This window comes from Drosophila albomicans, chromosome 2L (assembly GCF_009650485.2).
Source record: "Drosophila albomicans strain 15112-1751.03 chromosome 2L, ASM965048v2, whole genome shotgun sequence".
In the NCBI taxonomy this organism is placed as follows: domain Eukaryota; kingdom Metazoa; phylum Arthropoda; class Insecta; order Diptera; family Drosophilidae; genus Drosophila; species Drosophila albomicans.
The window spans coordinates 11,866,022-11,879,464 of record NC_047628.2 but is presented as its reverse complement, the minus strand read 5'-3'; the positions used below and the strand labels follow the sequence as shown (position 1 = coordinate 11,879,464).

General features: G+C 40.3%; 1 protein-coding gene across 1 annotated transcript; it reads left to right on the top strand.

Moving 5' to 3' along the window:
• Nucleotides 1-212: 212 nt before the first annotated feature.
• On the top strand, nt 213-1,985 carry LOC127565201 (uncharacterized). The gene has a single exon (XM_052002713.1). The coding sequence runs from the start codon at nt 213-215 to the stop codon at nt 1,983-1,985; it is 1,773 nt and encodes a 590-aa protein (XP_051858673.1).
• Nucleotides 1,986-13,443: the final 11,458 nt, after the last annotated feature.

Below are 13,443 nucleotides of genomic sequence, written 5' to 3'. Positions count from 1 at the left end.
CTCTTGTGAAAATGCGACTGCTTAATTTCTTTGTTGTTTCACGGATATTAATATTCTTAACTGTTAATGTGAACACATCATCAGCGTTTTTTACGGAAATTTATGCTGTTGTGGGAATAATAGATTGTGTTTATGAGGCGTGTGAAAAAGCGCTACCCCCAATTAGAGAATTGGTTGCTGATGAAAGAGATATTGCCGTAGAAACAAGTACCATGGACGACATGGAGACAGTCATGGAGACCCTCGACTCAATTTCCAACGAGATTCAACTAATTCGGAGCAGCCAGAATCAACCCATGATATCCACTGAATCGTTCAATCGTTTTATTAGCAAAAATGTACCAACTATGATTAGAACCGTTCAAGTTCTAGAGGATATCACAAATCGGATAATTGCCCGATATGATCAGATGATGACCTACAAAAATCGTAAGATGGAAATAGCATCACTTGTTTCATTTGCCGAATGGACAGCTCTGCCAAATGCTGATTCCTTACAGCATTTAATGGATCGCCTGCACTTGACAATGTTCGGTCACACTTCCAGCGCGATCCATCGTAAGACACCTCAAGAAACTCTACTATACCAGATGATGAGCAACTATGAGGAGGCTTTAGATGAGAGGTTCCGCACACTGCAGTCGCCACAACAATTTGTCGGATCACTGTACACGGACATCGCCACAACCGAATTAAAAGGATATTCGCTGATGGAGTTCTCACTGCTGATTCTACGCGCCACTGGGCATGGCAACTTTACTGAGGAAACGAACATAATGCGTGAAAACTTTAAGAGGCGCACCGAATATTCTCTAAGCTTCTTAAGGAGTGTGATGGAGCAATCCGATCTTCGCATCTGGCGTAGTGATCCTCCCAATCATATTGCTGAAATTACTTACGCAGAGGTTACACGGCTTCTTCAAGGTTACATTGAAAATGAGGACGGATTGAATGCAGACAGGAGGTGCAGGTATAGCTGTGAGATATATCAGGACACCACAGTCTCCGGCTGCATCAGCGGTGCATTATGTCAATCCGCGCCTCAATGCTCAGGTCGCGTTTATAACTGCCAGTTTGTCGAAAAGTCCATGGGAATTTGCCAGTCGCCGTGGTACAGCTCTCGTCGTTATGAGTACATTCAATACGATAGTGGAAGAGTATTGGGAACAATGTCATATTGCGGACGTGGCACATCTAGAGCGGAAAGCTGGTATCGTTGGATCTTCTGGCAGTGCAGCTACTGCTTCTGCTTGTGTGATGAGCAGGGCTCAAAGTCTGACCGATACTTCAATCTTCGTGAAACTGTATCCGATGTAAAGGCGAATAAAGTGGTGACTGGAGTGCGATTTGCGAAAAGAAATCGCATTATTCACTTGCAGATACAGGAGGGTCAACTTTTGCCCCTAGGAGCCATCAATGAGTCAACTGTGGAGTGGAAGCCTGTAGATGACTACCTCATTTCTTCTTACAATGTTAGAGAGGGCAGGGACTATCATTCCATGAGTTACCATAGACGTGGCATCAATCTGGCTGAGGTAATGAAAACGGATGACAAATCATTTGTGGTAACTGGCGTGCGTTTGCGCTTGTCCTATGGACGTCTCAATCTCGAACTGCAATTCACTAAATATGATTTTAAAACTGGAGAACTAATGGAAAACGTTTGGCAAGCCAGTAAGACATTTCCAAACGTGCAACTGGATCTCGATGATAAGGATATACCAACCAAATCACGTCAATTGTCTCAGCAATTATCAAAGGATTATAATTATTTAGAATTTGTGAATACCGGAATAAACCAGGATGCAGCGCAGACAACAATTCCGTTTATTGACATACAAGATGTCGTCTCTAAGGGTCCAGTTCCATTAGCTGGCATCGGCATCTACTACAAAGCAGTTCCGGGATATGGTGGTTTCATTGCACCTAAAATCATTCAATATGACTTTTCATCTCACACTCCAGTGCAAGTATCGCTGAACTAAAATCCATTTAACAACTATATCTTGTTTCTTTTGATATATATATATTCAAATAAATAATCATCTAATAATAATGAAGAAATAATAAAATTAAAGAAAATGAATCATTTTAATATTTGATTATATTTGACAAAGATAATTCTCTATTAGTTTATATAGGTTTGATTCTGAATATGGATCAGGATATCAGGATATGGAGAGCTCGAAAAATGTTTGAGAGAAGTCAATAATATGATGAGGTGCAATACCTGAATTTACCAACCCGATCAAGACATACTTTTGTAATAATTCCTATTCGTCAACACCCATAAGACTAATACAATTGCTTAACAAAGGCTGCTGGGGTAATAAAATTTCTGTTGGATCTTTTGAAGTGAGATTGTCGTTGGCATTTGTTTACGTTTGTGCCAGTAGATCTCGTTTATTTTCATTAGGTCTTTACATTACATTGAGTTACAATAATAGCACCCGCGCATAATTTCGGTTATTTTTCGCTCTCTTTATTTGGTAATCTTCGCTCTCGCTTGCTTAATAAGTTTCGCTCTCGCTTTGTTCGATCATCTTCGCTCTCGCTGTGTTCGATAGTTTCGCTCTTGCTTTGCTTGTTCGGCGCCGCTCAAACTAACATTGAAGCTACGCTCACTGTTGAGTTTCACATTAGAAACATTCTCTTGAGTTCTTGCATTGGTGTTTCTCTTACTAGTAGAGTGTGTTTTCTCTTTGCTTAACTTGCATTACCCAGCAACATACACCAAGTCGCAATGTCGAACGAAAAAGGAAAAACTGAATTAAATGAATTAAATGAAACCGTGATTGAAAATTGTCATAGTGCAAAATTAACTCTGTTATTTTCTAGATTATCAAAGCTAGAAGATAGTATTGAGAGGCAACAGGAAACAGGTTCCATCAACAAAATTGAGATCCAATGTCGTTTGGATATACTAAATAAATACATTGCAGATGCCATGGAGTTGCAATCTGAAATTGATTGCATTGACCCGGATAATTCTAGCCGTGCTTCCTTAGAAGAATTATGCATTAAGACAAGGTCGTTGTATCTGATTAGTTTGAAGGAGCTCGATTCGGACCGAGTGGCTCAGCCAGCATCGTATAGGTCTCACTTGCCCAAAATGAACTTACCAAAGTTCAATGGTAAGCACTCAGAATACAAGCAGTTCATAAACGTTTTCGAAAGTCTTGTAGATTCTGACCGGTCGCTATCAAACATTGAAAAGTTTAATCACTTGATCTCATGTCTGTCTGATGAGGCATTAGGAACAATAAAGGCGTTCCAAGTTTCCGGTGTAAATTACCCAAAGGCTTTAGAAAACTTGAGGCGTGTATACGACAACAAATGTCTTATATTCTTCGAAACTATCGCACAATTGTTTCATATCTCGCCTATGAATAAACCTTCGGCATCTGGGTTGAGGACCACATTCGGCAATTTTTGAAAATTTGTTGTCACTAGGAGATGAACGAGATATCACCAACGCGATTCTCATACACATTGTATTGTCAATGGTTGACCATACCACCAAGTCAAAGTATGAAGAACAGCTCGATTATAACAGGCATCACCAATGGTCTGATTGTGTCGATGTTTTGAATAGCTGAGGAAAGGAAATATAGAACGAGCCCTAAGCCAGAACCGAGTCCCAAACGGACTACGAAAGCGTCGTATTCAGTGTCTAAGTCCAGCAACCCTAGTTGTCAGTTCTGTAACGCGAATCATTTTATAAGCAGTTGCCAAGGCTTTAGTGCACTGCCGGTTACAGAAAGATTCAGTTTCGCCAAGACCCAGAACCTTTGTTTAAACTGCTTGCAGTCCGGGCATAGAATATCCACCTGTACATCTTCGAAATGCAGAGTGTGTTCTAAATCGCACAATACATTGCTGCATAGATTCGATGCGTCAGCTCAGGCTCAGACCATGAGTATGAGCCAGCGTCAACATCAACAGCCTGTTAGCTCGAGCGGCCAAGCATCGTCACATCCAGCGCACGTGGCCAACCCAACAGCAGAAGTTGACCATGTCATTCTGGCTACCGCTGTTGTGAAAATTCGCGATAGAATCGGTCAATTCCAGTTGGCCAGGGCTTTGTTGGACTCTGGGTCTTAGGTCAATTTCATAACTGAAGAATTTGCCCAAGCTCTAAGGCTGTCGCGAGCCAACAAGTGTCTGACAGTTACGGCCATAGGAACGTCAAATTTGGTAGCCCGACATGAAGTGTCAACAACGATATCGTCTCGTGTTAACAAACATCAGTTTGACGCTGATTTTTGGGTGCTGAAATCAATTTCGAACCAGCAGCCAGACAGCTTGATTCCAGTTAGGCAGTTACAAATACCGGCTAACGTGGAACTGGCTGATCCTTACTTTTACAAGCCGCAGAGAATCGACTTGCTATTAGGAGCCGATTCCTTTTTCGACCTTTTGTGCACAGGCCAAATTAAATTGAACGACAGTGGCCCTCTGCTACAAAAAACTCTGCTAGGGTGGATTGTGTCAGGGCGTTGCAAAGGTACTCCCAGCCAGAACCAATTATGTGGTGCAACAACGTACTCGTCGGAAGATATAAAACTTGTCTCGCTGGTAGAAAGGCTATGGGACTTAGAAAAAGTTCCAGACTTATCAAGCGTTGCTAAATATTGGTCAGAGCAAAGAGCCTGCGAACAGGACTTTATTGACAGAGTGACAACATTATCGACAGGGCGATTAGAAGTTAGTCTTCCGTTTAAAACTGACCCAAAAATACTTTGTTCGTCCTTCGAAACGGCAAAACGTCGGTTTCTTTCACTTGAACGTAAGGTTTCAAGAAACGCAACGTTAAAGGAAATGTATGTCAGTTTCATGAAAGAATATATAGAACTTGGTCATATGTCTCCCGTTGATTTTCCACCAGGACCACACTATTTTATACCATATCAGTGCGTCCTGAGGCCTGATAGTGCCACCACCAAACTTCAAGTTGTTTTTGACGCTTCGTGCAAAACGACTTCTAATTATTCATTGAATGATATTCTAATGGTGGGCCAAATATACAGAGGGAACTCTTCTCATCGCTAATTCGCTTTCGACTTAGTCGGTTTGCCCTCACGGCAGATATTACTAAAATGTATAGACAAGTAAGCATGTCTCCAAAGGATCGGATGTTTCAACTTATTGTCTGGCGTGAAAATCCGTCAGAAAAGCTTCAAATTTATCAACTGACTACAGTTACTTATGGCACTGCGTCTGCTCCTTTTCTGGCCATACGAAGCCTTCACGAACTTGGTGTTCGCCATAAGGAAACACATCCTCTTGGAGCTAAAGTCGTCTGCAATGACTTCTACGTCGATGACATGCTTACTGGAACTGACGATGCTGACACGCTGAAGGAGATTTGTCTCCAAGTGTCAGATATCCTAAGCTCCGGTGGTCTTCAATTGGCCAAATGGTACTCCAACCACCCCACTTTAATCAATGGGAATGCAACTGATAAAGTTCTCAGTTTCAACCACACAGATTCGACCAAAACATTGGGCATGCGGTGGACGCCAAAATCTTATATATTTCGATATCATTTGGACTCCAGCTTCACATATCTTAGCCCAACAAAACGCAACGTTTTGTCTGTGACAGCTCGTATGTTCGACCCACTTGGCTTGCTGAGCCCCATCAGTATTAAAGCCAGAAACTTACTGCAAGAGCTCTGGCAAAATCATCTGGCATGGGACGAAACTATCCCTATGCAAATGCATACGAGATGGGAGAGATTTAAAGAAAGTCTACTAAACCTTTATAAAGTATCCATTCCACGATACACCAATTCCAGCAAAGCCAATATCCAAATTCATGGATTTGCAGACGCTTCCAGCCACGCTTATGGCTGCTGTTTATACATACGAGCTAATTAAAATGGAAAGGTGAAATGTAAATTGCTTACATCAAAAACAAAAGTTGCGCCTTTAAAAACCAAGTCGATCCCGAGACTTGAGTTGTGTGCAGCGTATTTACTGGCGCAGTTGTGGTCGTACGTCAAGCCAATGCTTGGCAAATGCAGAATCGAGAGTGTGCATTTTTGGACAGATTCAGAAATCACACTGCATTGGATTAGAATGTCGCCTTCTTCGCTAGCAACATTCGTAGCAAATCGTGTATCCAGTATACAAGACCTCACACAAGATGTTACATGGAGACATGTGCCTTCTGCGTCAAACCCTGCCAATATTTGTTCTCGTGGGTGTGACATCGATGAATTAGTCGACTCGATATGGTTAGAAGGCCCACTATTCTTAATGGAAGAGCAGTGTGAGTGGCCTAAGAATCCTCATTTTTCATTGTCAACCGATTTGAAAAACAGTGAAACAAAAAAATTAGCTCAGGTTTGTTTAACTACCAACCCTGATTTTCTGTCATCTATACTGGCTCGCTTTTCTTCGTACCAAAGGTTGGTTCGAGTGATTGCCTATGTGTATAAATTCATTTGCTGGCCAAAAACAAAAAAATTGTTCTTCAGCAATTAGTAAACAGGAGTTGGATTTTGCCTCGTTAAAGTTATTTGAATTGGTTCAGCGGTCCGAATTCAACTTGGAATTTAAAAAACTAAAAGCAAATCAATTAGTTCAACCAAATGTTCAATCTCTCGCTCCATTTATTCAGAAAATCTCTGAGCCAGGAAAATCTCTTTCGTTGATCCGCGTAGGTGGCAGACTATTAAATGCACCGATTGACGACGATGCCAAGTTTCCGATCTTAATGTCAAGGAATTCGCCCTTGGTCAGAATGTATTTAAAACTTTGATTTCGCTTTTGAGGCAAATAATTTGGCTGATTAATGCTCGAAGAGAATGCACACAAATAGTTTGTGCTTGCATTCTTTGTTTTCGATACAAGCCAAAACTAATGGAATAAGTAATGGGGCAGTTCCCAACTGATCGCTTGATTGCTACACGTCCATTTCACATTTGTGGCGTTGATTTTTGGGGACCCATAAATGTTTCCTTGCGAGTTCGGGGACGGCCTCCTTTAAAAATGTATATAGCAGTATTTGTGTGTTTTGCATCAAAGGCTGTTCATCTAGAACTGGTTGCTGACTTGTCCACTAACTGTTTTTTATCAACCCTAAAAAGCTTCATCGCAAGGCGTGGCGTTCCACTTCGGATGTATTCGGACAATGCCACCAACTTCGTCGGGACAAATAACCTGCTCAAGGAGCTACAGATGGAGTTCTCGAAGCAGCAGGAGAAACTGCAGTTGTTCGCGTCGGAGCTGGGGATGGAATGGCACTTCATCCCTCCTCGAGCCCCACATTTCGGAGGGATGTGGAAGGCCGCGGTGAAATCCGCAAAGCATCTCCTCGTCCGGCAAATGGCCAACGCGACACTGGCGGAAAGCGAGGTCAGAGCTCCGATCCCAACGATGGCGAGGCTCTAACGCCGGGCCATCTTCTAATCGGGCAAGCCATACGTTCGCTGTCGCAAGGATCCGTGCCAGACAGGCCCAACAAATAGCTGACGTATTTGCGAAGGTGGCAAATGTTATCCACGCTCAGACAGCGGTTTTGGCTCACGTGGTCGAAGGACTACATCCACAACCTCCAAATCCGCATCAAATGGAAGTCTCCACAGCCCGGCTTGGAGGTCGGATGCCTCGTCCTGGTTCACGTGGACAACACGTCACCTCAGCGGTGGATAACTGGAAGGGTCGCAAGCGGCACTTTCAAGCGCCCAATCCATAAATTAGCACGGTTGCCAGTAATTTGAAATCCCACGTCGGGTATTCCAAGGTGGCCGGTGTTAAATCAAGCGCCTTGTCCCACTGTAAGCGTGCTCAGCCTAACTGAGCAGTTACATTTTAGTCTCAATCTTGCGCTCTTCTTTTGCTACAGTTGTTGCAGTTTAGTTATAAGCTTTCGCTCATCTTTGTTTTCCTTTAACTACCAGTGTCGGAATAACCGGCAAACAATAAATTGTCGCTCTCTCCTTTTGCAACTAGTATCAAACGAAACAGATGTGTTTAATTTGCGCATCAGCAGCCTTCAAGGTGTCTTCTCTTTTTTGCTCCCAACAATAATAAATTATTTTTCGATTTTCGTAATTTTACAACTTGGATTTGAATTGACAAGTGAGAAAGCTATAGTAGAGAGTGTTTGACTGTAAAATACCCCCTCTTCTTTTATTTTTTAAAATATTATTATTTATGTTTAACAACATTAGATTTTCAATAACAATTATAAAGCATCTTAAATACAAATTAATCTACATAATAGTTTTGCTCAAGACGATGATTGTCAATGAATTAAAATATACAAAGGTATTTTAATTCCTTAAGATAACATGGTAAATTTGAGAGCTTTTAATATGAATAGCCCACGTATGTTATGGGTATATAGTATTCTTTAATAAATACAAATTTGTTCGAGTAAGCTCTTTTGGCATCAGTTCATTTGTGAACATACTCTCTGCGCAATAAGTTCTTTCCGAATAAAGGATAATACCTAAATTAGCTTACAATGCAAATTGAGTTTTCACTTTCACTTCATTTCGTGTAGATATTAATAATCTTCTGTCAGACAAGTCAGTCGAAAACATTTATTGGAGAAGTCAATGGAGTCCTTGGATATATTCATGATGTCGATGAGATAATTACGAAGGTGCAATCGGATATTGACCAATTGGATAAAGATTCAGGTGAATTTGATAATACGACGATGCGTGAAAATCTGCTCAAAGTATTGCAACATTTTAAAATCATCAGCATCCAAGTTGAGCAGATTGAGAAACAGTATACTAATATTACAATACAGCAATTCCTATACACAGAAATTTTTGATATTTACAATGAGGAGGATTTAGGGAATTTGATTCATGAAATGAACAATATTAATGAGAATTTTAAAGAAATGTGGACGATCGAAAATTCAAACAATTCGAACACTTTCATTATTTCATTTGCCGAACTTATAGATAGGCGAAGAAAGGGAAAATGTATTACGCCTAATGACTTTTATTTAGAACTATTTGATCTTTGGTTTCGTTCGAAAAAAATTAAAATGCGTCACGAGTATCAAATTCATTTGGACAGGTTTTGTTATAGTCCTCAGTCACCTCAACAAATTGTCTTTTCGATTTATAAGCACATCGGTCTAACTGAACTAAAAACTTATATCCTGATCGAGTACTCACTGTTACTTCGGAGAATTGATGGTCAACGTGATTTGATCGAAGAAACAAATAAAGTTCGTGCTAAATATAAGAATATGATTAAGAACTCTCTTAATCTTCTTGAAGAGACTATGCAAAAAGCTGATCGTGATATGTTGCGTTGTGATTCCGAAGAGTTTGATGACAATGTTACCTACGATGAGGTGACAAGACTTCTTCAAGGATTTATTGAGAACGAAGTGGATCTAAATAGTGATGGGTCCTGTAGTGAATCTTGCTCCGATTATCAGAACACAACTACAAAAGGTTGCTTCAAACAAAAGTTTTGTTCTCAGCAGCCTAAATGCGAGGGTCATATTTATGACTGTCAGTTAGTCGACTCGTACTTATCTGTATGTCAATCGCCTGAGAATAGCACTCGTCGCTATGATTATATTGAATATGAACAACGCGACAGAAATTTGACGCTTGACAATATACAAATTGTTTTCGAGGCGTCAATAATGTGGAGAGCTGGAATAGATGGATTTTCACGAAATGCAGCTACTGTTTTTGTCTTTGTGATGAGCCGGGTCCAAAGTCCGATCGTTACTTTAATCTTCTTTACACCTTATCGGATATCAAGGCGAACAAAGTGGTGACTGGAGTGCGATTTGTGAAGAAGAATCGCATTTTCCATTTACAGATACAGCAAGGACAACTCTTGCCTCGAGGAGCCATCAACGAATCAACTGTGGAATGGGTTCCCATCGAAGATTTCAAAATAACCGATTCGGATGTTTGTGATGGGGTCAATTATCATTCAATGAGTTACCAGGAACGTGGTATAGATCTGGATGATGTATTAAGTAAAGATGAAAAAACATCTGTAGTGACTGGCTTGCGTTTCCGTGTGTTGAATGGCCGATTGAATCTCGTAGTGTTGTTTAGTTCCCTTGATTTTGAAAGAGGGAAACTATTTCCACATCGGTTTATCATATATTATAAGCCACCCCATAATAAAATGACGATAGGCAACAATTAAATCTCGATAATCTGGATATACCAACACGATCAACAAACAGTTCACAGCCAATGTCAAAGAGTAATCAATATTTAGAGTTTGTCAATTCGGGAATGGAACAAGATGCGGCACAAACAACAATTCCGTTTATTGACATTCAGGATGTGGTGTCAAATCCTCCAGTTCCATTGGCTGGAATTGGCACAATGCAGCTATTGCACTTGTTAATTTTGATGCCGATTCTGTTGATATTGGCAATCTTAAGTCATTTGAGTCAGTCAACTTCAATCGATGGCTCCAACAGTGATATAATAGGTTTTATATATGTAACGGCGCCTGAAGCCTACGGCCTAAAAGAATTATATTTTTTATTAGTAGTTAGAGTCACGGTTGCCATTTTTGGTACAAATGTAGCAAAACTGCGCCAATGTAAGGTCCATCACTACATAAACAGTTATATATTGTGAATCACAATTTGTGATTCAGCCAAATTTCTAAGCGAATAAGAACTTTCCATAGTACCTCTAATAAAAACCTTTGAAAGCTTATACAATGGTGATCCTGATGATATAATATGCCAATGGAACCAACTCCGACTTTCTTTAAATCAGGGAAAAGAAAAAGATATTCGTAAATTTTGGACAAACATTGAAAGTAAAAAAAAGGTGTTGACGAACCGCTGTTCAGGAGCTTAATAGAATTCATAAACAGCTTGATGTCGTTGCCACACAGCTCTGGTGCTGCAGAGCGAAAGTTTTTTGAAATTTCTTTAATGAAAACTAAATTGCCAAATAAATTTGAATTTAAGACACTAAATAACATAATCAGGAGCATGCCTGAATGTATTATAAGGAATTGATTGATTGTAAAGACCTTCACTATGTTTGGTCTACAAAAGACTGTTCATTTTTAAAAATTAACAAAGATAGTATAAAATTTGATTCATTATTATTCAAGTGAAAGTTCTGTTTTTGATTTCTTTATGTTTGAAAAGTATAATTGATTAAATAAAAGTTCTGTTTTTATTTTCTTTTATATAGTAAATACTATACTATAATTTGAAGAAAAAATGAAATATGAAATAATAAAAGACAATATAAAAAACGTTAACAAAATATAGTATTAAAAAATACCGAAAACAATTTGTGGTACATTTTTGCTAAAATTTGTGAATTTTTTTAAAATTTTGGTACACAAAATTTTTTTGGAATGGCAACCGTGCTGCTAACATGCTTAACAGAGATGTTACTAAATGTACAACAACTGTGCAGCTACATATGTACGTTTAACATGACTGCTATTAGCACACACACGAGTAGCGTCTTCTGTTTAACAGCGATTGCATTAACAGCATCGTACACTGCGTTAGTCTGCGTGTGTACTTTAACAGTGCATAAACAGAGTCAACCATTGTGCGTTTACAGTACTCAACCCCTCTGCGGGGACGAAGCTTAAACGAGCATTTTTTCGGAGTTGCGGCGAATTGATTATTGAAAGCTGCCTCAGCTTGTTGCTGCCCACGAAGAAGTGCTTGCTGCCTCTGCTGTTGCTGTTCTGACTGATGCTGCTGCTGCTGATTCCATGTGCGGTCGTCGTCGTTTCAATTGCCGTTTGCGGTGGGTGAAACCAGTACTCTAACGGGATTCCAGCGCTACGGAAGTGCGACACGTGTCGTGCAAGAGTTGCGTGAGTTTTGTGTGTCGAAGCGCCGTCGACGCGTTGCGTATTTTGTCGAGAGTGTCGGAGAAACGCGAGTTATCGCAAAGCGTAATCCAAATCAAGTTGAGGCAGGACGAAAACTGCACTTCACAAAAAAAAGAGAAAAAAGAAAGAGCATAATCAGTAAAGTGTGCGTGTGTTTGTGTTAACGAGTTTAATTCAAAGGGCACTGGCTGACTAACTGACTGATTGACGGACTGACGTATTGATTGTATTGCAACCGCCATAACAACAAACAATAGAAATTTAAATATTCATGAACTGCACGTCGATTGGCGTTTGTCATGTGTGTGACTGTGTGTGTGTGAGTTTGTTGCATGCCACAAAACACGACGCACTCATCAATGCGCCGCAGACATGGCCGTCAAATGTTCGCGTCAATATAAACACAACAGCAACGACAACAGCAATTTGTGTCAAATGTCAACAAGCATTGCAACCTGCATTGCAATTGCCAATTCGCAATTGACAAGAAAATTATGCAAGAATTTGAGCATGTCCAAAGTGCAATTAGACTGCGAACATGCTGCGCTATGCAGTGCAGTGCTGTGATAACGCAGATTGTGCTGCTTAAATCAACATCAAAATGCAAACAACAAACAATAAACAATTGACATCTGATATTTGTATCAGATTAACTATGCAATACAAAGCATCAACACACAAGTGGTTGTCCCGTTCGCACTCGCACTCGCATTCCAACACACACTCCAACTCATGCTTCCCCTTCCACTCGTTTTCATTCACTCACTCGCGCATTCGTGCGTGGCGGTCACAATATTAACTCAAGAGTGTGACAAGTCTCCCCCTCCCTCTGTCAGCATCTTATGTCGAGCGTTGCCAACTTATTTGCAGAAATGCCAAACGTTTGATTAACGAGTCTCGAGTATATAGAAGGGAAAGCTGAGAGCTGAAATTACAGCCCGATTACCAAAGCAATTGCTAAGCAATTTACCTGTACTTATCTCTATCTCTATCTCTTGACTTCTCGCTCACCACTCAAATTACTGTCTGAAAGTGAGAGTGGGAGTGAGGGGAAGGCGAATCAGTCAGAGCAGCCAATTTGGTTGTTTCGTATGTCAGTTCTGCAGCACAACTGTTATACACATATGCCGCATGCATTCAATCTGAAGTGAAAGCAAGCGACAGTTTTGGTTTCTGTTCACAAAAGGATCAGGATTAACAGCAACAGAAACAGCAGCTATGTATTTTTAAAAGACATTTGATAGGTTGTCTGACACCTGCCCAAGTGGCTAACTGAAAACGTCAAGCAGCATTTTACATTTCACATTTCACTTTGTACATTTCACAGTTGAAAATCAATCAAACTCAGCTCGGTCGGCAGGCAACTGGAAAAGCCAAAAGCTGATATGTTGTGTGTATTATAAACAGGCAAAAAGGTTTTTTACCATTCGACTTTAAAAAGCCAAAAAACCAGACAAGAAAAGAAACATTGCAGTCGAGAAGTGTGCTCGACTTTCAGATACCAGTATCTTTTAATAAATTTAAAAATTCTAGCTACTGTTTAAGCCGACTAAAGCATCTTTTGCTGCCTGTTGCAATAAAACCCTTCAGCTTTAAAGGGTGCCGG

Coding starts and splice junctions, on each gene's coding strand:
- LOC127565201 (XM_052002713.1), top strand. CDS start 213: ATGGACGACATGGAGACAGTCATGGAGACCCTCGACTCAATTTCCAAC.